Source organism: Corvus kubaryi, unplaced genomic scaffold (genome assembly GCF_017639235.1).
Source record: "Corvus kubaryi isolate FWS band 111438036 unplaced genomic scaffold, C.kubaryi_AGA036_p1.0 37361, whole genome shotgun sequence".
NCBI classification, from domain to species: domain Eukaryota; kingdom Metazoa; phylum Chordata; class Aves; order Passeriformes; family Corvidae; genus Corvus; species Corvus kubaryi.
Window position 1 is genome coordinate 690520 of NW_024581118.1, and position 26351 is coordinate 716870.

The following is a 26351-nucleotide window of genomic DNA, read 5'->3' on the forward strand; positions in this document are numbered from 1 at the left end:
ACGAGAGGATGACCTGTCAGCTGTGACCCTCCCTGAATTGTGAAAACTGAGGAACTTCCCTGGCTTTATACTGACTTTTCCTGTAAAATCTAGGTTTTCCTGCGGGGGAAAGAAAAAAGTTACATGATCATGTTGTGTTAAAAAAATAGCTCCAGAAGGGTGTGCTCACTCCCTTCCACTAGCAGCATCAATGCCTGGTCTAAGTTCCCAAAACACTGGCTGCCCCATCCCTGGAAGTGTCCAAGGCCAGGTTGGATGGGGCTTGGAGCAAGCTGGGCTAGGGGAAGGTGTCCCTGCCCATGGCAGAGGTTGCAATGAGATGAGCTTAAAGTCCCTCCCAACCCAAGCTTTTCTATGATCCTATAAAATCCTGTGCTTTGGGCTACATAATTAGCTGTAGCTAATGGGGAAGAGAAGAATGGAGCAATGAGAAGTTCAGGCTCAGGTGTGCATATATGGGAGAAGGAAAAAAGGAGTAGAGCATGTTGGGGGATGTACTGAACATAAAACTGTACAGGGGTGACAGGGAGGGGTGGCTGCTGCGAACAGGGATTAGCAGATATACATTGTATGTTCTAGAACGCCCTCGCCAAGTGGAGAGAAGCACTGCTCTGTGCAAAGAAGGGGGAAGCTGGCTGTGAGTAGGAGTTAGAGGTGGTTCTGCATCCAGAGTCCTTCCCCTTGCTTGGTGAAAGCCACGGGTTGCAGTAGCAGAAGCGGAATCACTCTGAGCCTGGGTGCCACATCCTCATGTCTGTGGCTTTGGGGCTGGGCAGGGAAATGCCTCTGGAGGCAGAAGCAGAGGCCTCCTAGACCATGTCCTCATGTGTCACTGAGCTGCCTGGGCATGGGGCAGGTGTGCTGCTGGTGCTGAGTGCTCAGGGAAAGGAACCTCACGATTTCCCTTGGGATTATACATTTCTGCTGGGATGGATACTGCTGTGTCTAGAATGCTTTGGGATGGAAGGGACCTTAAAGAGCATCTTGCTCCAGCTCTCCCTATCCTAGGTAAGAGTGCTTGTCTTGTGTTACACATAAAATTCTTGTGGTCAGCATGGAGCAAAAAGTACATGTTCAGAAGTAATGAATTAAGAAATGTGTGTATATGATCTTACGCTATAGCTGAACTAAAAAACTTGGCAAAAAGGGGAGTTTCTCGCTTTTCTCTCTTCTGAAAAGTTTGGCTGGTGCAAAGGCAAACCAGGTCAGCTCACCAAACTTTGAGGTAGTTTTTGTTCCAGCGCAGAACAAACAGTGCAGAACAGTGTTTCCCTTTTGTTTTATATGACATCTTGACTATTCAGGGAGTTCCATCTTAAAATGGGGATAGTTGTCTCTTTGAGTGGTGGAGGTTTTATGGATTGAGTAGAATAATGAACATGTAGAGAAAAGATAATACAGCTGGCTATCACCTTTCACATCTGGGAACATAAGATCTTTAATTGATTGAGAGGGGTTATTCTGTCTGAACACTTGGAATTAGCAGCTCTTAATCAGTAAAATGCTTTGTAAGAAATCTGGCTTCATGGGTAGATTGGTAAAAGGAGCAGGAGGAGCAGATATTGACAGTTACTTATCTCCTCTCCCAAAACTCTCTGCGTTCTGTGGGAATAGCTGGTTGGGTGGGAAACAGATCTGTGTGTTGCTTTCTTCAAGCCATGGATTAAAGAATCAGGCTGGAAGAGGCTTTGAGTTCAACTGCTGTGCTCTGTCCCAGGGCAGAGTGGAGGTGCCTTTATCCTGACCTGCCTGTACCAGATGTTATGGAATATGCTTTTAGCAGCCTCAGGCCATGGAGTCTGTGCCCTTGTGCTCCTCCTCACATACCCCACTTTTTATCTCCTTGAAGCTCCTCACGTAGAGGGTACCTTGTGTGAATGTTTTCCTCTCTCTTTGGCCATGTTTAGGTGAAAGGGACGTGAGAGCCGAGCAGGAAGGTGGATTATTTCTGCAAGGATGAGTGGACGTCACTAGAGATGATCTGTGGTTCGGTCCAGCTGGAGCTGTCTGAATGAAGCTATGGGCTGTGCCTCCGCCAAGCATGTGTCTACTGTTCAAAACGAAGAGGAAACTCAGAAGGGCAAGAACTACCAGAACGGAGATGTGTTTGGGGGTGAGTGTCACAGGATTGTCTTTCTCCCAGCACCATGAATGTTCTGGAAGGTGTATGTGGGAGTCTTAACCTTGCATGAAATAGAAAGTAAAATACATGTTAAAATATATCACAGTGGTAGAGCAGTTGGCCCATCCAGGGGAGGGTACCACGACACTTGAAACAGAGGTGAAATCCTTAGTGAAAAAATAACATTTTAAGTGATGTACAGTACTGCACTGTCTTTACCTCCACAAATCCTGGAATAGTTCAAAGACTACGAGTTGCACGACCCCCTCATGTATTTATATATGTGTCTTTATGTTTGTCACTGGGTACCAGCATAGTTGACTCATTTCCTAAAAATAAAAATCTGTTCAGTAAGAAAAGTGATTCCTCACTTCTGTTGTCCTGTAAAGCAATAAAACATTAGTTCTGAAGTCCTGTAGAAAACAGGATTTGAAGGTACAATGAAACTAGAAACTGAGGGGTTTAGTGGTACTAGGAAGCTGGGAACATGGGATGAAAACATCTGTTTCACTGTGATCCAGGTCTTGTCCATCTGGAGAGGTAAAGTGATAGGAGATAAAACCGTAGTCAGCTTCACATTTTTTCTGCTCCAGATTCTGTTAGTATACACAAAGTGGTTTTTAGATAAAGTTGTAAATCTTTAAATACAGTTTTTAAAAGTGTCAGGAATTATCTGAAAGACTGTTCAGAAATGAAATTTCTGGATCTGCCCAGATACCTGTCTGAAAGTTAAGTCAGCTGTGAATAAGCTGCCTTGGTACTGTTATTCTTAAAACAGGTGCCTTGGTACTGAGTCCACCAAACCCCCATGGTGTTTTTCCCAGCCTTTCTGAGGGCTAGCTTGCTCTCCCAGTGGATCTCAGAGTAAGAATTCCCAAAGGTGTTACCTGAAGACAAAGTAGTTGTTCAACAAACTTCAGGACAGTTCAGTACTCCTTCTCTTCCCTGGGAGATGCTGGGTTTGGAATTGTGAGCTCAGTACATTGCTTTTGTGTAAAATAGGCTTTAAGTGCTGTCATGAGCAGAAAATTGTATCAGCTGCTCGAAGGAATTTGAGTGTAGATTTTAGCTGATACTTAGTGAGGGAGAAATTTTTGGCAAAATGTGCATCTCAGTCTTTTTTATGTGTGGTAGTTTAACCACATGCTGTGGGCCAAAGACCATAACTTTAACACAGGAAATTTAAAGTAGCTTCTGGAGACAGAGGATCAAGAAGACAGAAGGGATTTTGAAAGGCTCCCATTTATAGAGCTGAACTGGTGTCAGCAGTATCATTTAGCTGTTCTGGGATCCATGTCATTGCTGTTAATCGTTCCCTGTTTTACTGTCAGAGGTTCTACCTGCTGTTAACCATCTTCTGGCTCATGCTTTAGTCTAGGTACAGGATTTGTCATTCCTAAAGATCTGAGTCCATGACTGATTCTTTCTTAGCAGAGTCAGAGTCTGACTTGAATAACTTATTGAATGGTAACCATAGAAGTCACATTTTTTCCTTGCTAGTGAAAGACAGCTTCTAGGTCAGGAATTGGGTGCACGAGGAGGTTGAGCTGGAGTTCTGCAGATCATCCAGTGCCACCCCCTGCCATGGGCAGGGACACCTTCCCCTAGCCCATCTTGCTCCAAGCCCCATCCAGCCTGGCCTTGGACAGTTCCAGGGATCCAGGGGCAGCCACAGCTTCTCTGGGCAACCTGTACCACGGCCACCCCACCCTGATGCTTTCTTTCTTATTTCTGGGAAGGGACAGAAGTGTCTCACCCAGCCAGTGGCCATGAACAGAGTATCTGTGCTGCCTGTAGGGATTAAAAGTTCCCTGCAGGATGCTTAGGCAGAGCTAAACCAAGGTGGGTGGCAGGGAAATGAGGAGCCAAGAGGTGATGGAAAAGGAATTAGAGGTTAGTTTTTGGGGAGGAGGCTGCAAAGTAAAGGAAACAGAAGTCAAGTGGGGTTGGAAGGTGGCTGATGTGTCAGTAACACCCTGAGAATATCAGTGAGCATAAACCATGCTGTGCATGGACAGTGAACATGGGCAGTGTTGGCAGCTGGGGACTAACGTGACATCAAGTGCCTGTGCAGAACTAGCAGGGATGACCTTCATGGCTGTGCTAGCCACACTGCCTCAGATGTTTCACAAGGGGAGGAAATCCTGAGGGATTTGGTACAGCAATGAGAGGATTAAAGGAAAAGGGCAGAGTGCTGGTGCTGCCTTCCCTGGGCAGGTGGTGGGGTCTGAAGGATGTGGCTGACAGGAATTGTCCCTCACTGCGTGACAACACCCAACTGGAAACAATTCTCCTTCCTTCCTCCAGCACCTTCCCCAGACAAGCTGCAGGCAGAGTCAATAGTAAGGACTGTACTTTCCAGTTAAGCAGTGTTTGGATTTTTTTTCCCCATCAGTAGTTTTTACTCGACTCCAGATGTCACACTGAATCCAGAGAGAATTTCCTGAGCTTCTCAGAGTGGTGCAGTGGTCTTCCTCAGAGCCTCTGGATCTTTTTTTTCTTTTTGCTTGTTGGAATTGGTTGCAGCCAAGTGTATTGGCTATTGGAGAGATCATGGCTTCTGAGAGATTTTTTTTTTAAAACTTTTAAAAGTCATTGCAGGTTAAGATTGATCTCCAGTACCCTATTTCTTCCCCAGCTTTTAACCTTTTATTTTAGCTGAGCAGACACATTGAGCCAGGTGCTCACTGTGAATTTGAAACCCTGGTGTTTAAAACTGAGAAACCCATCATGAAACCCATGAATTCTGTAAGGACAAATCCTGATAAATGAAACCAAAACGTAGAAATTTCTACCCTATCCCAAGCTGTAGAAGTCATGCTGCATTTTGCTGTAATATATATTTAAATAATTGAGTTAGTAGGCCTATCAAAGGAGATGTTCTAGAGAAGATTGAATATAATGTGATTATTATGTCTGTTGGTCTCTAATGACTTTAAAATCCCTCTAATAAGGATAGTAATAATAAATCTTCATTTATTCATCATTCCACTTCAAAGCTGATTTCCAGGGTAATACATAAGAACTATAATATGTAAATACCAATGAAGAAAAAAATGCCATGGTAGACCCTTGAGCATTGTTTATTTCAGCTTATGTTTTAATAATATAACATCTCTTGTATATTAATTTTATTTGTGACTTTATAAAAATTATGGGATGTTTATTTGGGCAGGAGGTTATTGAAGTAATTCTTTCTGTAAGAAAGTAAGTGGTAATGTGATTTGGGAAAAAAATATTCTAGAATCTGTTCATTAATCAGAGAGGCTTAATGGAGATGTTTCCATGGAGCTCCTGGGTGCTTTGCAAAAGGGGGAGTGAACATGTCAGGTAGGAATCTTCTGACAAAATGGGAATATCTGGGTGGGGTTTCTGTTGTTAAGAGCAGTTCCAGTTGCTAAACCTGTCTAAATAAAGCTGAACGCAAAGTAGTTTATAAACTGTTATCTCAGAACAGCAGGGAGAAGGCTGGGAAATGAAATCTTCAGCAGTAAGGTATTGTAATGAGATTGAAAAACTGATTAATGCACAAGGGCAGGCTGGACAGGGCTTGAAGCAGTCTGGGCTAGTGGAAGGTGTCCGTGCCCATGGCAGGGGCTTCGATGAGATGGGCTCTAAGGTCCCTCCCAACCCAAACCATTCTGGGATTCTATGGTAGTATCTGATTGCTTCACAAGCTCTAGGGCAGTTTTCTTTCTCATGTTGATGTTTTCTTTCTTCCTGTGTCTTTTATGGGATTGTCTCCCTTCTGTTCATCCCTGTCTTGTGACAGGTATTTCCTTCCTTGTCTCTGCCATATTTCATCCATGTGATGTCGTAGTCCACTGTCAAAGACAGCAGAACCCTGACTTAGTTTGAAATAAATGCCAAATTGCTAAAATAATTGAAACCTTTAAAACATGCACATTGTGTGCAGAAGAAGCATAACAAGGGGAAATTGGGACTATGATTTACCTTTCCTAAATATGCATTGCCATCTCCAAATACAGTGTGTTAAAACCTTTGTGGAGATTAGTTTGCTTTGAAGGCTCTTTCCTTAACAGGCCAGAAGTATCATCTTACTGAAAACTTCAGTCTTGGCATGTTGCTCAGGACAATTCAAAATATCTCTGGGCCTGGCAAGACTGTTCAGATGTCCTTAATTAATATGAGGTAACTCCCTAAACCCATCTTGTTCCAGTACACAGAATTCTGGAGATCATCTGGCCTTTGAAGTGGGGAAGTTTTCAGTTAAAATTTTCAGCGAGAAAAGTATCTGAGAAGTGTTTTCAGTGAGTAACACCTTCCTGTTGTTACACCATTATAACCCCTCTCCCTTCCCCTAACTGTCAGGGAAAAAAAAAGCTAAAATTGAAAATGAGAAGTTCCTTATTCTGGAAGACAGCGTGGCCATCCTCAGTGAACTGAAGCTGTCTGGAATGCTGTAGCTTAAGCAACAGAACTTGTGTCATGTCAAGTGTGGACGTGTGTTGGGGTCAGAAGGTCTCACTGCACCCAAACACGCAGCTCCCTTTGCCTGGAAGCCTTTATTTGGTGGACTGTGGTGGTCAGCTGGTGAACACTCCATGAGAAACTGCTCCAGCTCATGGGGCTGTCCTGACATATTCTGCAGTGTCATCTCTTACTCATTCTGGGGACAGATACATAAGGGGACCAGCCCCATGCTGTATCCTAATTCCATACTTTGAGACTATAACTTCTTTTAAAGACATTTTCAAACGTGAAAAATATTTCTGGTGTAATCACAGGCACTTGTTCTTAATCCAAGCTCCATGGAATTGAGTGGCCTGTAGGCACCCACTCTCTGAAAATTCAATCTCAGGGGTCTAAAACCAAATATCACAGTGAGTTTCAAAGGAGGAGATTTTCATTGCTTAAATTCAGACTCTGGCTGAGCTCCTGAAAGGGAACGTTGTTCATGGTTTCAGCAGCTCCTATGGTAAAATAGGTCTTGCTGCAGTGCTTGAAAGCTTAAGAAAAGCAGATGAGTGAGTGTGTGCATTGCAGCAGAGGGCTGAAGTGCATGCGCATCTTCCAGAATTGTACTGGACTCTGTGTTTTTAACTGCCAGAGGGCAGGTTTAGATTAGGGATTGTGAAGAAATTCTTTCCTGTGAGGGTGGGGAGGCCCTGGCACAGGTTGCCCAGAGAAGCTGTGGCTATCCCTGGAAGCGTCCAAGGCCAGGTTGGATGGGGCTTGGAGCCACCTGGGCTAGGGGAAGGTGTCCCTGCCCTTGGCAGGGGGTGGAATGAGATAATCTTTAAGGTTCCTTTCAATCCAAACCATTCTGATTGTGTGATTCTCTCTTTCCTTGCCTGGTTTAGCAATTTGTTGATAGCCTGCTTCTTATCTAAGTAAACAGGGGGCAGTCCTAAACAAGTGCTTCAGGAAGTAAGAGAAACGAATAGAACCAAACCCTACCTACTTTGGTTATGTTCATGTGGGAAATGTAACAAAATTGCATGTGTTATCTAGGTTTATGATGTATTTGTGTAACTCTGAGAACACCTTTGCTAAGTCAATAATTTACTATTTTATTACCATAAGGAAGCAACAGAGTTTAAAGAAAATCAAAACAAAACCAAACTGCACCCTCAGGTTTTGTCTAGTTATGTATTCATGATCAATATGTGGAAAGAAAGTGTTTTCCATATGAATTAAAACTGTATTTTCACCTTTTATGTATAGAAGGGGCTCATCTTTATAGCCCTTGGAAAAGGTGCTGCTTTTACAAAAGAGGGAAGAGGCTGCTCTGGTCTATGGGTTGGCTCTGAGGAGTAGCAAAACAAGCTCCTCTTCCCTCTCCAGCAAGGAAATACAGATATATAGATATATAAAGAATACAAAAAGAGCAGTCCCAGGCATGCAATGAGCCAGGTCCAGGGAATGCAGTGAGGAGCACCAGGAGACGAGGCTTGAGACAGGGAGAGGAGAGATGGGAGAGAAGACACCTACAACAAGGGGCTGAGGTCCCTCCAGGACATGGGACCAGAGGCAGGACTAGAGACAGGCAGACCTGCTCTGGCAGGGACTGGAGGCCCAAGTCTCAGCAGAAACAGACCTCCTGGATGCACAGGCAGGAGATGCAGGTGGGGTCTCAAGGGGCTGGTTGTGGCCTCTTAGTGCACTCAGGACTCTGACAACAGCTATCCATTAATTGTGGCATGTATGTAATGCTGGTGATTGAAATAGTTCTCCCTTCTCCTACTCTTTTCCCCATTTTTTTTCCCCTGGGAAGTACGAAAACTCTGATCTGGTGATCCTTAGGGGTGGGGTCCAGGTCTGTGGAAAGGTTCCTGCAGGCTCCAAGAAGGTACCTTGCCTCTTTTGGCAAGATTGGTTTTCAGTGTCTGTTTTCACCCATCCAGCAGAGAAGAAAACCAGTTCAGAAGTGATGGGAGAGTAGCTTTTTAGATACTTGGGTGCTGGAAAATTGCTTAATTGTAAATGGTCCAAGCAGTAGAGCAACAGTGTTTGAAGGTATTTCTCTGTGCCTATTTGAAGTTCTGTTTCAGTTCTTTCCTTTGAAAAAAATAATCAGAAAGACCCTAAAAGAGATGACTTTCCTGAAAGGATAGAAGATCTTTGCCATGGAAAGGTTGTTGAGGTTTTCCTACCTGAAAGAGAGTTGGACTTAGAACGGGTATCCATAAATTAGTTAGACAGCCCTCACACTCTATAATGAGCTTCTTCTGGTGGTTAATCTTCTTGCACTGTTGTTACAACCCCTTGGCATGGTATTAGATGAGGGAATTATTCTGCAGAGTCATTCTCCTTAGTGGGAGGGAGCTGTTTTTATCCAGATCTTTGCAGTGCTGGGTTTGGAATGATACACACACAGTTGGACTCGGCACTTCAAGTGGGGATTTACAGTACAGAGACAGAACGTGAGCCAAGGTGGAGAAACAGTTGATATCCCTGGTTTAGGAGCAGAAATTAATCACAGGCAGGTAATCACTTCCCTGCTTCTTATTTTCTCGTGAGCTTTCCCCTTTTGCAAGCTCCCCGTTGGCATCAGAGCACCCAGAAAGCAACCAGAGGGTGGGGGGCTCCAAGGGACCCCGAGTATCTACAGGCTCTGGAATGTGGACAGAGAGACATGGTGTTATTCTTGGGAGTGACCTTTCCTCCAAGCTGCCTAGCTCCATGGAGAGTCCAATCCAAGCCCATACAGATGAAGTGCAAGGGGTGTGCATTTCACAATTGCATTAGTGGGCTATAAATAGGGCCATACATCCGCCTTTGGCGCTGGCTAGAAAGGAGCCAGGATGTGTTTTCTGGCAGCCTTGGTGCTCAAGGAAATCCGTTTATTTTATGGTACAGACACACTTAGTTTTTCACTTAACCTTTTAAAGACAGAATCTTTGGCATTCATTGCCTACCTGTAGGTGCAAACGAGGAAAAATCATGGTAAAAATGCCAATACTTTCAATTACTGCAGTGTTCCTTTAGTCATTTTCCAGGTGTTTTATTAGTGGACCACAAATTTGGAGGGAAAAAAAAAAACCAAGAGAAAACACCAAAGCCTGAAATTTGGCCAGAAAAGACTCACTCTAGGGAATAATTCCCAATTCCCCAGGTAAGCCTTATGTAGCTGCATGGGTGTGTATTCATTTCAGCAACACAAGGCTGAAATTTTTGAGGCTGTAATTTTATAGAAAATATCTACTGGTAGAAGTAGCTGTTAAATACAAAGAAAATGTACCTGACCAAGAAGTATTTGTGTACCTTTGGCATACACAGCCAAAGGTGCCTTTATAGGTTAGAAGAAGTGAATGTAGAAGGCGTTTTTCCAGTAGGTAATTCTCCAAAACACTGTGCCATCATGGTATTTTAAATAAATATTACAACCAAATGGTCTCATGTTCTCCTTGGTGAGAGGCCCAAGACTGACAGTGCTTTGTCTTGAGCTAGCACCAGAAAAAAATGGGAAAAATTGGAAAATGTTAAGGTTTCTGCCTCATGTGCTTGTGAAAAACAAAGCCTGGCTTCTGCTGAGCAGGTGTGATTGTGCCCTGCCATGCACCTTTTCTTCTTACCTGTACGAGTGGGGGCTCTGGCAAAAAGGGTCGCGTTTAGGGTGCTTTTAAATTCTGTATTTCCTTTCTGCTCTTGTCATGGGAGCACTGCAGGGGCTGTTTGGGCAACTGGGGTGCAGAGCTTTTCATGTTCTGTGGTACTGGGCAAGAGCATGGAGTCACTTTTGTTTCAGGAGTTATGGATTCAGGAATGATCTTGAGCTATTCAGACGGGAAAAAGGGGGTGTAGTGGTTTGGTTTTTTCCACTGAAGTCTCCTAAATTATGTTAAAGCTTGTATTTGTTATAATTACATGCATTTTATCCCCTGTATTTTGTTGTCAAGTGGTTGCAGCCCCCAAGGCTGCCAGAGCTCCAGGAGCATTTGGACAATGCTATCAGGGACGCACAGGGTGGAGTTGCTGGGGTGCAGGGCCAGGGGTGGGACTGATGATCCTGGTGGATCCTTTCCATCTCAGCAGATTCTATGATCCTCTGATTCCATGATATACTGTATTTCTAAGTGTAGGAACTGCGTGCATCTTGAGATCTTTTTAGGGTGAAAGTACCCATCTAATACAAGTGCTCTAAGCATGTATTTCTTACTTTGATTTTTTTTTTTTAGCTATTACTAAACTCCTTCTTTTCAGACATCAGTATTTTGCTTTCTTTTAAAAAGTGTTGCCCAAAGGGAAGGGGAGAAGGCATGGAAAATCTGGAGCCAGAGTAAAATATTAATCTTTCCAACAGGTTACTTTTGGAGCTCCTAGATGGTCTGTAAGGAAAATAATGTAATTAACTTCTGTACCTTTTGCATCTGGAAATGTGTGCTGTATTTTATAAATTAAGTTTTGGTTAGACCTCCCCTCTTGGTTTAAAGAAATACTGACAGTGGGGAGATATTACTAGTTCTGGGTATTTATTCAGTCCCTTCCATATTGGAATTAATAAAAATGAAATAGCTGCTGATTTAAAAATACTCTTTGAGGTCCATGAGCAGGGAAAATTTGATAGCCTAATATTAATAGAAAAAAGTTACTGTGCCAGAAAGGGTATGAAAATCCATTTCAAGTCATATGTTGCGGGGCAACAATCTCATTTAATAGTTGACTGATTGAGAATGGCATTGCTTGTTAAGGAAAGAGGAATTGGCTTTTTTTATTGACAAGGAAACTGAAGGCACCTCATCCTGTATTTGCAATAATAGGAGATATGTAATTTCGAGGGTGTGGAGTGGTAATGACTTATTTTCCAGGGAACCCAACCCTTGGGGCGATTCTGTTCAGGAAAGGTTTTGGGTGGATGGATACCTTAGGAGGTCTGTAAGGGGCAGGGCCTCCAGTGCTGCATGAGGGATGCTTACAGAAATGGTCAGTTAGGTATTTTTCCTGGAATTGAATAGTCCCTGACAGGTTCTGTGCCAAAGTGAGGAATGTTCAATGGAGTACATAGGCAGATGGCAGCTGGGGGAGGGTCAGCAGAGACTGGGAGTTTCATTAATGACCTTGAAAAACCTGAAAAGAATTAAATATTTTGTTCTTGGTGGGTTTTTTAACTTTCTGAGGGAGAATTTCAAACCAGAGCAGTGAAATGGAGTTGAAGGAGCCATTCTGAGCTGGCCGTGCTGTGCTGTGTTCAAGGCAGCCTGGATCCAGACACCCACCTGGGGGCTTCATATGAACAGTCATGTTTTCAAGGCACAGACCCTTTGTTTTCCTCCTGTCCATTCCTTTAATTAATCTCTCTGCTGCTTGTTTCCTCTCCTGCTTTCATTTCTCAATTTGATCTTTTTAGTGGGCTAGATAATTGCATTAGTTACTGAGTATCCTTCCTGCCAAGCACCATGGCTGTAATCTCCTCCACCTGAGAAATGGTTTCCTTTGAACAACTTGGCGTCTGCCTCAAAGTTATGTGTTAATTAAATGAAAACAAAAAGGTAAAAAAAAGTGTCTGTGTGTGTGTATATATATATATATTTATATATGTATGTATATATGAATTATATAGTTTCAGCAAGCAGAAATCTGGGTAGCTGAGAGCTAGGTATGAGTGCACACCACCAGCACTGTTCTTTGGCTTTGTAATTACAGAGGAGTGCACAAAAGTCTTTAATTATATGATCACATGGCAGGTTTTTTCAATACCATCTCACATATAGTGTTTCCTCTGATCTTGAACACAAAGACAGTATGAGCAAGGCAGAAATTGTGTGTTTAACAATAACTGGATTTGGGGATGTTGAAGTTTTATTTTAAAATCTTTCCTGAGATAATGAAATGGCCTCTGAGGCCATGGTTCCACTGACCTACCTACAACTAAGGTAGGCCTGGCAGATAAAGAGCAGTGGGCCTGTGCCCCTGGTGTAAGGTTAGTTAAAACAATCCTTAATTTGTAATGTGATAGAAAATTGTATGTACAGCTCCAGTTTTCACAGGACTTGGATTGTATGACAGCCCAAAATGTAGAGTAGCCTTGGGGACTTTTTGACCAAGAAGAAACCAAGTACTGGAAGGAACCAAGAAGCAAAAACAAGGAGAGGGGAACTAAGAAGAAACCAAGTGAAGGGAGGAACAGAGTAACTCCGTCCTTGAGTAGGCTGCACATCTCCTGCTGTGTCAGCTGGTGTACAGTGGTTTGTTTCTGCAAGTCACATGCCAAATTTGAAAATTAAACCTATAGAAACAAGGGAGCTAAATTACGGCTTCATCATCACCTGCCACCTTTACTGGGGTGAAGGGAACCAGAAAACCCAGGATACACAAACTGAGGCACCTGAGGAGCAGCGGCAGCGCAGGGGCTGGGACGGCGCCTTCTGCCACAGGCAGACATCAGGCTGGGAGAGGACAGAGGTACCCAAGGGATGGGGAGCTGTGAGTGGTTTGCAGCTCTGGAAACTGCTGACAGCACTGGTGAGGGGTGGGTTAATAGGGCAGCTTGAGGGTTTGTGCTTCTCCAGCAGCAAAGATCAAGATCATGTCCAGGACAGTTAATGGAGCTGTGTTCTGTCAGACCTGTCAGCCTCAGGGATTGCTGCTGAAAGATGTCATGGTTTGGGCCTGCAGAAGGGAGGTTTGATAAAGTAGAATGGAAGTTGCTAAATTTTTTCAGGTAGGCATCACCCTTGAGGGAGTTAATGTTTCATGAAGCACTGGGTATGCCAGGGGGCTGCTGGATAGCTTAGAAAAGAGCTACCCCAGTCTCGCTCAATGTCCTTCCAATTCTGCAGGAATTCTCCATTTAGGGGCTGGTTTTTGTTACACTGAATGTCTCAATCCCTTTTTTTTCCTCCAAAAAACCCGCCCTAGCGGTCACATCTGCCTTGTGCAGAAGCAGTCGTTGGCGTTCCTTGGGTACATGTTAGGGTTGTGTAGGAAGAAGAAAAAGTGCTTGAGGGCGGTCTTTGCAGATGTGCTGCAATCTGTGTGGTGTGTTGATTTTTAAAGAGCTGTTCTGTCAGAGGATTTAGATTTAGTTGGCAGAATTGATGTGTTGCTCATGCACCTGTTCTCTGTTTAGTATCTGGTGGTGTCTACTGCCTCAACTCCCAGCAGTGGCTGTATTTTTACATTGGATTAAGGTAAGGTAAATTAATTTGGGAAATCTGAATGAGCATTTTCAGATAATCCTTTGAGAAAAATGAGTTGGCTTATTTCCTAAGCTATTTTTATTATTCTATTCATGTTAGTAAAACCATGATCACTTGGATCAAAAATTGCTTGTGAATTGATAGCTTTGAGGGCTGGTAACAGAGGAAGACAACAGGCTGCTCACCCAGTGCTGGTTGATCTCCAATGAAATTTCACTCCCAGCCCACATTCAAGTGGATCAGAAACCCACGCCCACAGCTGAACAAATGCTTCAACTCTGTAGAATCAAATGTACCACGGAGCTGCTACTTTCTGTGAGTGCTTGAAGCTGGACTTAAGAAGATAACTCAGATATCCTCCATTTCTTGATAGTTAGTTCAAGAAACATGAATTTGCAGGATTTTTGGAACTGCTTTCTCTGACTGTTGCCTTTTTTGGGGATTTTTGACATAACTTCTCTGGTATCCAGGCAGTTGATACTCACATACATAACAGAGATGGAATAACCTAAGCAGCTCATCTCACCTTTCCAGTGCTCCAAACCAGATGGACATGAACCAGTGGCACTCAAGGCTGATGATTCAGGTGATGGAAACTGCAGCCACCCAAGCAATCTAATTCTGCTCTTTGACTGTCCTGGTGGTCTGTGATTTTGTTTTTTCCCCTGTAGCCTGGCTCTTTTTAGAGGTGAGCCCACCACTGCTCGTATCCTCCCAGTGCAGCTGTGGATCTCGGTGTGTTCCTACTTCCCAGTGGCACTGGAGATGGGCTCTGGGAGAGCTGCATCCAGCTCCAGCATCCCAGCACAGGCAAGACATGGAGCTGTTGGAGTCAGTCCAGAGGAGGCCATCAAGATGATCAGAGGGATGGAGCAGCTGTGCTATGAGGGAAGGCTGAGAGAACTGGGATTGTTCAGCCTGGAGAAGGGAAGCTTCAGAGTGATCCAGTTGTGGCCTTCCAGTGCCTGAAGGGAGACAAAAAAGATCGACAGAGACTGTTTACAGGGGATGGAGGGACAGGACAAGGGGGAATGGCTTCCCACTCCCAGAGGGCAATGTTAGATGGGATATTGGGAAGGAAGTTTTCCCTGTGAGGGTGAAGAGGCCCTGGCACAGGTTGCCCAGAGAAGCTGTGGCTGCCCCTGGATCCCTGGAAGTGTCCAAGGCCAGGCTGGATGGGGCTTGGAGCAACCTGGTCTGGTGGAAGGTGTCCCTGCCCTTGGCAGGGGTTTGGAATTGGATGATTTTTAAGGTCCCTTCCCACCCAAACCATTCTGGGATGTTTGGCATGTTCTGTTCTCAGCATTTAAGTGGCTCACCTGCTGTTCTATGTTTCAGTAGAATTGCATCAAAATCTCTTATGGTTCTTAACAAGTATTTTTAGAAAAAGCAGTTCAGTCCTTTATCTAAATATAGCTTTGAGCTTTCAAGCCTTTGGGAGAGGGGAGCACGTGAAGCTTTGATCTGTGGGATTCACAGCAGTAGGAGCACTTACTGCACCTGGCAGAAGTAAGTACAGTGCAGAAGAATTTGTTAGACAGAAGGCTCCTGTTTTACAGAACAAATGTGTGGTTTAGTCTGGATGAAGGATACATCTTGGCATGTTGTGCAATAGGCAAGGGAGACTGAAGAAAAATATGTGGCACAGGAAAATGAAGGTGTGTTTAGAAACTTCCCTCTGGGTGGTATGACTGAAGTACTACTCATCTCCTGCCTGATACTTGATATCTCTCTAAAAATAGAGGAGATGCTCACCCATCGTCCCTCTTGATGACAGTGGAACCAAATCTGTTCGTCCTTAGATATCTGAAGTGGTAGTGCAGTGTAAATCAGCATTCTAGTTATTTATTTATTTATTTATTTATTTAAAGGCTTGCTGTTTAACCAGATATTTCTCTGAAAGTCACAGTGACTCCAGATATATTTGACAAAGTTATGCTTTTTTCTGGTCTTTTTCTTTTCTTTAAACTGAGCCAGAATTAGTGTCATTGCCCATATTCCTGTGGTAAAGGCACTTACAGCCATGTCTGGAAGTGCTGAAGACATTTTTCTCATAGGAACCACCAGAGTTTTGTGTCCCCCACCCAGTAATTGTTTCAATATTCTAAGTTGATATGCTCATTTATCACTGAAATCGTTATTAATGAGTGCTGTTTTTCTTTGTCACATTGCCATGGCAACTGGGTGACATGTTTGAGTGGAATTATCTGTTTCCAGATGGAGATCTTCATTCATAAGATTTTCCTGCTGAGAATTTTTGCAGCATATTCAAGTTCAAAATTCTTCTTCCCCATGCTTTTCCACAGTTTGGATCTAGAGGCGTTCCTGCTTTCTGGTTTATATCCTGTGATTTTGTGGTGGGTGTTATGCTAGCAATATTTCTGTCTTTTATTTGTGGTTCATTTATGTTGTTTTTCTTTTGATTTAATTGAGTTGCTTTTCTTCAACTCAGGATTTGCTGTGACAGTCCTGTAAAGCCATTCCTCCCCCATGTGAGTTACGGGAAATTTTCTCTATTTGTATAATACGCCACACAATAGAAGATGATACTTGATTTTGTTTTTACTCCTGAAAGGAGCATAAGGATGTATTCATCTTTATATATGACATATCACATTCTGAGTGATAGAGTCCTAATTTTTTTTATCACTAGTTGATTTTTAGTTCTGTACAAGAAAGAAACATGAATATGTTTCACTTTTCTTTTTGATATAAAACTGTATTTAGGAAAAAGACCAAGGTAAATATGCATAGAGTACAGATTTCCTTTATCCTGAACTTCTTACAGTTTTAAAGGTCTTGTTGGCTGCCAGACTTAATGAGATCCTACTGGATCTCAATCAACATTTCAGGATTTCTCTGGATTTGTTTCTGATCACTCAGACCAAAATACCTCAAAATGCTGTGTTTACTTCTGTAGAAACCAGAAAGTAAAACTCAAAAGGTGATTTTTATCATCCTTTACTTCTTCAGCTGCAGGTCAGTCTTACGTTATTGAGCAAAACCAGGTTAGCAGTTTTTTGCACCTACCTGCAGGAAAGGCACTGAGGGCCCATTCATCCAACCTTTCTTTAATGTAATTTTCATATTCACCTAAAACTATTAATGACCATACACCTCATGATGTGCTTCGAGGTCTGTCTGTTGCTTAAGCATCCCTTCTTTTGCACTTGCAGTGCTTTCATGCTGCCAGTAACTTTAGAACAAGAACAATCTCATAAATAGCTCAGAATCTGTAGTTTCTGGACACCTTACCTTATGTGTAATGTATTTATATTTTGTCCTTACCTTATGTGTAATGTATTTATATTTTGTCTTCACCTAGTAAAAAAAAAATCTATATATCGTTGCGTCCTCTCAAAAATAACATAATGCAGTGCAAGACTCATCTTCTGCAAATAATGATTTGATTTTAATGACTATATTTAGCATATTTGAAATAAAGGATGTTGTCTTACCTGTGATTAAGGTGTTACTTCTCTGTTACACCAGCAAACAGTGTCCTCCCTAGCTGTATAATTCTTATATTTATGTAAGTATAATTACTTAGCTGCTCCTTTCCCTTTGGAAGTGGAATCATACCTATTTATACCTCCTTCCAGCAAGAGACTACTCAATACTAACAGATGTTACCAATGTATTATATCAGTGCTCCTTGTTTTAAGGAAAGTGTTTTGCCTGTGATAGGGAACTAGGAGAGCTTACGAGTAATGATGTTGCTTCAAACCTAATGAATCTCATATCTGCTCCCTTCGTCTCAGTGTGTAGCTGATAAAAGAGTTGTTGATGGCTCAGTTATTAACCAAAATGAGGTTGATCCCTGGCTTTCCACAGGCCAGTGCTGCATTTGCCTTTTAGTCTGATCTTGGTGCGTGCACAGCTTGCTCAGAGCCCCTGGGATTGCTGGAGCTGGGAACTGCCAGGCACTCTGGGCTGTTCATCACTCTTGAGGCACTGGAGCCTGAGTGCCGGCCACTCAACCCCTTCCCCAGTGTGCCTCATCCCAGGAGATAATCTCTTGGCCTTAAAGGCAGATTCTCAGCTTTAGATTGTGTCAAAGCTTTATTGCTTTTTGAGATACAAGCAGAGATTTCTTCTGCTCAAGCACATACCATCTATTAGAGTCAGGACATTTATATTAATTTTGTAGGACACTTTCTATTACAAGGCTGATCTGCCCAACATCTGCAGGGGCTTCTGCTTTGACTTCCTGATTTTTTTTAATCTGTATCCACAGAATCACAGAATGGTTTGGGTTGGAAGGGATCTTAAAGCACCGCCAGTGCCACCCCCTGCCATGGGCAGGGACACCTTCCACTATCCCAGGCTGCTCCAAGCCTCGTCCAAGCCAGCCTTGGACACTTCCAGGGATCCAGGGGCAGCCACAGCTTCTCTGGGCACCCTGTGCCAGGGCCTCTTCACCCTCACAGGGAAGAATTTTTTTCCCAGTATTCCATCTAATCCTGCCCTCTGGCAGTGGGAAGCCATTCTCCTAAGGAGAAGGTGGATTTCTCCAAAGTAAGACTTGCTGTTTGCTGTGGTGGATTCACATTGTCCAAAAAATGCTATGAAAAATGACTGGTTTATTTTTGGAAACTTTCTTGCTGCTGCATACCTTGGGCATAAATTACCCAGGTGTCTGCACTTCTGCAGTTGGTAGGATGGAGGGGAGACTAACACCAGCTGTGCCAGAGATAATTGAATACTTACCGTATTATCAGGAAAGTATTGAAGTTTACTAACACTGATGGAAATATCTCTGGAAATATCATAAGAAATCTGTGCAAAGTTCTTTGCCACCAGTTCAGAGCTACTTGATGTATCTGGCAGACAATGCAGCATTTGAAGGATCTGTGCCTGTGTCCACTGTGAATTTAAAATTTCATTTTTGACCTCTAGAAGACTCCATCCTATCCAGGTGTATCATTAATTTCGCGTGTCAGCCTGATTATCCTGGCTATCAGTCAGGGACTCCTCGGTGCCCTGGTTGACTTGCTCCAAGAGATGATGCCTTCCAAGGAAGCATCCCTCCTATACCATCCCCACAGGATCAGCTGCTGCCTGGCTGTGGTGTTTGATCACAATTATTCTCTTGGAATAAGCAGCAGACACATTTCAGGGTTATTTTTGCCATGGAACGTCAGCCGCTCCATACCTTCCTGGTTTTCCACAGGGCTGGGCTGAACATCCTCTCTCCTCCAGTGCAGATGGACTGATTGGCTGTGGGTTGGGAAACGTCCTTTGTGCTGCTTTCTCTTGCTCATCTGTTTCCCCATTCAGATCCCTGCGTGCCTCTGTGGGAGTTTGATGCTTTTTCTGTGTGTGGGTTTTATTGCTCTCCCAACAGAGAGCACTGAGGCAGGGAGGAAAATGTAAGTTAGATAATTGCAGTCAATCAAGTACTTCTAATTCCCAGGCTTTATTGTGTTCAACCTTTTTGGGTTTATGAATTGTCACCTCCAAACTAGCTGAATTACACTGGAAAAAAAGAAAAAAACCTCAGAGTTGTTCACATTTACCAATCTAATTGTATTGTCTTAAATTCTTGAATCTGATTTGAGGCTCTGCATCTGAGATGCTTCTATTTGATAGATTCAGTTTATTTGAACTCTATGATAAAGAAAACATATAGACTATGGGCTAGACCATACGCAAACCCATGATATATTTTTTAAAATAAGACTGTTTTTTGAAAGAATTTTATTTTAAAAATAAGCCTTACTTTCCAAAGCAAGGCTTATTTAACTTCTAGAATGTGGTTAACAGCTTCCTGAAAATAACTTTGTCTAAATAACAAACACAGTAACCCAGAAAAACCTATTTGTGCTCTGTGTTTCTCTTAGTAAGTGAGAGAAATTGCTTGAAAACCCCCCAAAAATGAGGAAAGTTTGTGCAGTGTCTTCTAATTTGCCAAGGTTTTGCTCTTTATTCCAAGTGTATTGTGTCTCATTTCACTTTGTATTAATATTTTCTATTTTTGTGGGATGAAGTTTCTCTTCTGCATTGTTTATCCTGACTGGAGGAGGGCGGATGTACCACTCCAGGTGTTTTTTCCAGTAGATTCACGTGCTACAAAGATAATCAGAGCAAAAAGCAACTGAGCAAAGGCAGTGTTGGTCCTGCAAGAACTGGATTCACAGGCTGCAGGGATGAATCAATTTTTCTGAAATCCCATCTTGTCCTACCAAGGAAAAAAATCCCTTTACTGGAGCTTTGGGTTTACTGTGGTATAGCACCTGTATGTTAGATAACATTTCCATGCTGGCATTAGAGCTGGGAATTCTAGTATTTGAAGAGCTGATAAATATTATGGACAAACCAAGAATCTTACTTTTCTTACTTATTTTCTGGCTGAATTCTATCTGGGTAACGTTCATGTGCAGGAAAAATGGTGATTGGTGGGGGAAGTTGGAAGATGAAGATGGTCAGCATGGGCCTTTTCTCCAGAAATCATTCTATGACTGTGCATTGTGTCATTAGGAAAACCAAAAAAAAAGCGAAGTGGTTATGGTGTGGGTTGGCTTTTTTCAGCTTTTAACCTAGGTTTTCAATAGCCTCCATCAGCTTTGCTGTACAAGGAACACCCATGAGCAGACTCCTCTCTGGAGTACCACTGTACATGACTTGTACATGTATTGGTCCACTGAGAGTTAAAATCCAGGGAGGGTGCAGGAGCAAAGAATTTGTTTATATTGAACATACTAAACAGAAAACTAGGGATCTGGGGGAAAGTACACACCAAACATCCCTGTTTCCTGGTGCCGTGGCTATACTAGACCACAGAGCTGCTGAAATTCTTGTTGAAGCTTCAGGCAGGAGAAACTTCCTTTGTATTAGTCACATGTAAGCCTTTGAAAAGATATACATGTAATTTTTAGTTGCTTTGCTTAACTAGGGTCTATTCTAGTCAGCTGTTTTGGTTTTAGTTTGGTTTTTATCCCAGCTGCTGAACTACACTGGTTCAAATTTTTTTTTTCTTTTTTTTTTTCTTGGTGCTCAGATGAGTATAGGATCAAACCAGTGGAAGAGGTCAAATACATGAAAAATGGGGGAGAAGATGATCAGAAAATAGCAGCCAGGAACCAAGAAAACTTGGTAAGGATTGAACTTATCACTTCTCTAATGAACTAACGTGGCTCTGCTTTTGTGACGGAATATGCGGCATGCAGCACCCTCCAGCTCCGGCTTATGCGCGGCGAGAGGATTTTCTCCAAAATGTCACAACTCCCTGCAAAGCTCTCATGGAAGGTGCAAAATACGACTTTTTCCTGCTTGTCTTTCTGAATTAGGCTCTACTTGATCTTGGAGTGAGTGCCTCCATGATTATAAGTCACTCCCCTCCCTTGCAGATCCAGAAATATGCTTTATTTGGAAATGTGTGTGTCTGTGTTACAAACGAGCTGGAGTAAAACAGCACTTCCCTGCCATTAAGAAAATGACCTACTTATGTAGATATTATTTGCTCTACACTTGCTTGTTTTCTGTGTTTTAAAATTCCCAGGAAAGGCAGTTTGGAACAGAAAAATCCAATATATTCATAACACAGCAGTCACAAAAATCATGTGTGTTTCTTTTGCCTGGATCTGAGCACTTTGCCAGCTCGTAGTTCCACTTAAGGGAAGGCAATTACAGGTAAACTCTTAGGACTACTTGAAATAACTAAGATGCTGTTGAAGCAGCTTAAAAATCACGGTTGAGTCACTTCTGGCATTTCTGAGAAGTTATTTCTTCCCTTCTAAAGCTGAAGGACTGTAGGTTTTGTTATTGGCTGCCTGGGGCTTTTCCCAGTTGAAGTTTTCAAAGACATCCCACAAGTCTTGTAGTTGGGTGCAAGTTTTCACATCTGGTTCCACTCATGCAGTGCAGCTTTTCTTCACGTAGAATGGTTGGGTTTTCCCCCCTCCATGTGTAGGTCCAGAGGGGAAACATTAGCAGCAGATTCCAGTGGAACCATAACCATTATCACTAGTTGAGGATTTGCCTTTTGCCATTATTGGGTGGCTGTAGAAAAAGCCACTGTTTGGGATTTTTAAATTTTCATGAAGATGTGAGCTCCTGCAACCTGGCTACTTTATATTCCCTCTCCTAGACACACGTATCACACAACTGCAGGTGCACTCCTGTAGCAAATGGAGTTTATTTTGCTGTCCTATCCTGTGGCTGAGCAGCAGGCAACACGTTTTCTTCTTCAACCTCCAGATCAGCTGTTTGCTACCTGCAATTTTGCATTGCTGATGCTCCAGTGAGTTGTGCAACTTCAGCTTCGAGTGGGATTTAGAGGGTTTCTTAGAGGTTTTTAAGAGATTCTTGGGGTGTCCTGTGCAGGGCCAGGAGTTGGAGTCGGTGATCCCTGAGAGTCCCTTCCAACTCAGGATATTCTGTGATTCTACATTAGATTTTCGACTGGCCTTCAGCTGTAGTTAAATGAGAGTATTTGCAGAAGGTACAATGTCACTGGAATGACAGCAAGGAAGAGCTCAGGAAAGCTCAGGTCTGCTGGGGTGACACAGTTGCTGCAGCTCTATTCAAAACTAGCTCCAGCTATTTTGCACTTTGATTGGTGCCTGCTGTCTTGTAGCACCCAAGTGTTCACCTTATTAAATGTAGGAAGAGCACAGTGCTTCTTCTTTTATTACTGGTGGGTCATGTTAGAAGGGAGCAGTGAGTTTGTTGGAAAATGTAACAATAAGGATTTGGAAGGCTGATGTAGCTCTTCTCTGTCATGTTTATCAGGAGGGAAAAAAAAAGGCAATAACACAAGAACATCTTCAGCCAGACAGGATGGTTATGCTTTAAAACAAAAACTGTCTTGACCACCAAAAAGGCTTTATTTTCCTTTTCCTCATCGTACTATAAGGAGATTACCTTGTCTGTAATATATGCAGCTTTTTAATCCTGGGAATCGTCAAGTCCTCATCACTCCTGGGTTTTTTAAAGGGGTCTCACTGTTCAAGTTCTCCTTAGTAAACATGTTTTAGTTCAATGCTTAGAAGATGGGTTAAGCTACCCATCACTCAGGCTTTAATTTCCTTAACATGTGAGAAGTTGGCAAGGACTTACATAATCCCGTCTTCTCATCAGCCATTTCCAGGCAACTGAAATTTTAGGAACAAGAAAAGGCGGTGGGAGAATGAACTGGCCCTTTTTCCTCCTCTCTTGTTTCTTAATCCCACATTTCTTTATTGTCACGGGGCTGCAAATTCACATCCCCTTCAGAAACACAGCCCAGATGAGATGTGTAACCTCAGTGTCTGGGAACTGCTCTGGGTGGGTTATCTTATCCCCTGATACTGATGCTTGAATTGCGTTATTCAGATGCCATTGAATTTTTTGATCCCATTATCATCTCTGTTACTTTTTTAAGATATTTTGATGTCTTGCTTAAAAAAAAAAAAAATCTCAGCTCAAGTGAAAATAAACCTGCTTCCCTTGTAGCTTAGGCTCTTTGATGTGCTGCCATCTCTGCCTTTGGTGCTGCAGTATTTCTGAGTCGGGGGAAAGAAGGTCACACGTAGATAAAGAGAGTGGGAGGACATGGCAGTCACCAGGGGAACTGTCATTTCACACTGGGGTGCTGTGGTCCAGAGTCCCAGGCTTTGATTCTGCTTGGGGAAGAGCCAGAGAAGGGCTGGTGCAAATGTGGGTATCTCTGGGAGAGATGAGGCTCTGCCAGTGAATCACCACCTTCTCAGCTTCAACGTGAGGCTTAAGCAGGGCTCAAAACTTGAGCAGGTCTGGCACAGTAAAGCAGAAATGCTCCTAAGACGCAGTGCCAATGGGAATGGCTGTGCTAGGACTGTCTGCCAGGGGAAACACAGGATGCTCCATGGGAAGACATTTTCTGGTGGAATCAAAGTCCCCCTTGGATTAAAATGTAGGGGGGAAAAGAGAAAGTAAGAGAAGATAAACTAAGCTTGTTTTCCTGCCATTCCTTTGTATCCATAGGCCTCATTCACTTCTTTAGTCAGGTTGTTTCTCCAGTTCTCCACCTGCCGCTGTGATCTCTGCTCCTGGTTTCATTCCAGTACCTCTGACACCTTCCTGAGCATCTCCACCCTCAAAACGAAGCCAGAGTCGTTGTGCTTGAGCTGACAGTCCCACATCCTTGTAGCCTGCAGGATGGGAATGGGATGTAGCAGGATTAGGTGCTGGAGAGCTGGGGCTATGCTGGATGCTGTCACTGCAGCACATGCTTTGGTGGCTGCTCAGCGAAACCAGGGATGTTTGGTGTCAGATCAATGAAGAACTAGTAGATAGGTGAAAGAAGGAAATAATTTGTACTACGTATTATATGTGTTTTTAAATCACAAGTGTTGGTTTGTGCATATATATATATGCGCACACATGTGAGGAAACGTGGAAGCTGTGCTAATTTTCATGTGACGTGGTGCGTAGAAGGTCACGTGTGTGCTATTATTCCTGGAGGTAAATGAGCAGCTGGGATGGTTATTTGTGAGTTCAGAAGCAGAAGGGCTGGCTGGGATGGTTTATTGGGATCCTGGGCTTTGTCTCCATGCCCAGCTTGGTGCCAACGTGCCGCATGTGGTGCTGAACTCCACCACGTGTTAAAATTAAATTTCAGCTCCCTATGACTCCACAGTGGCTCTACAAAACCTCTCCTGCCTTTCCTCACCTTCTTGGGGGAAGGTTTTAAGATAAGCCTTCTCCATAACAAAGGGAGTTTTGCCAACATTGAGTTTGCCACTCAGCAGATCTGGATGGGGTTTTTTTGGCCCTAGGTATTAGCAAAAGGTAATGGTGGCTAATCACATGGATTTGTCACTTTGGAAAGCTAAAATGCCAAAACTCAGGCAGTATTAATATTTTACAAGCAGGTATGACTAAAATAAATAATGCATTAATAAACATCTATTAACTTTTTGTTTGGAAAGGACTGTTAGGCTGTACACCATCATGTTAAATATACAGAATACTATTATATAACAGCCTTTTTAATACTCTTAATAGGGCAAATTTAATTGTCCTCATTTCCATACTCTTGCAGCACTCCTGGCTTTCCCTTATAAAATATTACTGCCAGAAAAGGTAAAATGAGAAGGTGTGTGATATTCCTGCAGCTTAGCATTGCTTTGGCAAACTTTGGGAGCTGGATCAATTTTCCTCTGAATTGGGCTGTTATAATACAGATATCCCTGAAAATACCAAGTCCCTAAAGCTGCATTTCTTTTGTGTTGGGTGGTTTTCTTGATATTTATTGCAGTTCAGGTTTTGGATGTTCTTACAGCTTTCATTCATTCTTTTCTGGGCTGCACTGGCACAAAAGGCCACTTACTGGGATTTTTATAGTTTGTTATCCAAACCCCCAAAACAATTAGGTATAATCCTGTGTTTCATCCTGGAGCTCTGTAGTGAAATTGCATGTTAGAGCTTGAGATGAATTCCTGCTGGAGCTGGGAGAAAATTGCCTCTCTGTTGCTCTTGCTATCTCTCACTCCACCTTTAATAACAATGTTTTGCTTTTTGTTTTACCCAATTTCCACAAATTTCCACTCCACTTACCTGCAAATGTAATTTTTGTCTCTCTTGAGCTTCTCAGCCCAGCTGCTGTTCTCCATTTATCACCCAGCTCCACATAACTTGGAACTGCAAACCCCCACCTCCGTGACTCTGTATTCAACACCAGTTATCATTTCCTGCAGTGATATGTTTAAATTAGACAGTAATATCTGATAGATGAAGTGTGTGAAATTAAAAGCCTGTCAGAAAATACAGAAAGAAACATCTTAATAACTATATAATATGTAATATGTGAAAGGGAAGACCCCTATTTAAATGTATATATTATACACAAGATGTAAAGTGTGTGTTATAGATACATAAATCATAAATATTTGTGATGTGCAGTGCAAAGGTGTCGAATTCCACATCGATTTAGGAAAATACATTTAAATTCTATTAGCAACCTGCTCAATCTAGGTGCTAAAAAAACTAAATAAAAAATAAATAAGCCACCAGTAAGTTTATTGGGGGTATTTGTGGTGTTTTCCTTTCTACAGATGTAAAATACCACAAGGGCAAATTTAAGCACGGAAATATAATTAATTTGGTACTTTAAAATACTTAAAGCCAGTGCTGCTTATTATTGCTAGGTAAGCTTTGAATTGCAGTGTTTTAAATGCATAACAGCGTATTTATCTCAGCACTGGTGCAGTACACTGGTGAAAAGCTTTGTAAAAACTGAAGTTAGCATGTATTAATGCATATTCCAGTGTGAAGATATCTGGCTCTAATGTCCTAATTATTTGTTTTAAACCATTGTGCTGTGGCAGTGTTTCAGAACACACAATGTCACGATTGAACTTGCTCATGCTCTGCTTGTAAGGGGAAGGAAACCAGAAATGCCCGAGAGCCTTCAAGCCCTTAGAAAGAAGAGGTTTTTCTGAGTTTTGTCTATCCTGAAGAGTTTGGTTGTGTTAAATCCTGTGCTGGCCCCTCATTTGCTTTCCTTGCTGTGTGTGACGTTCTCCAGGAGCCCCATTCCACCAGCACAGGGTCAGCTCCAGTACAAGTGTTGGGAAAACTTCACCCTGTTGGTTTATTATCCACTGTAAAGGACAGATATATATATATATATATATATATTCTTTATATAAAGAAGAGGCTAT

At 42.6% G+C, this 26351-nt stretch overlaps 1 protein-coding gene across 2 annotated transcripts in view; it reads left to right on the plus strand.

Annotated features, from left to right (window-relative positions):
• The window catches only part of CUNH1orf21 (chromosome unknown C1orf21 homolog), a 116029-nt gene that overhangs the window by 42618 nt on the left and 47060 nt on the right, over window positions 1–26351 (plus strand). For both annotated transcript variants that reach the window (XM_042033856.1, XM_042033854.1), the window contains 2 exons: window positions 1908–2113; window positions 20726–20820. In XM_042033856.1, coding sequence (XP_041889790.1) covers window positions 2020–2113; window positions 20726–20820 — 189 coding nt within the window. In that variant the 5' untranslated portion in view covers window positions 1908–2019. Of the gene's footprint in view, window positions 1–1907; window positions 2114–20725; window positions 20821–26351 lie in introns of those variants that run through there.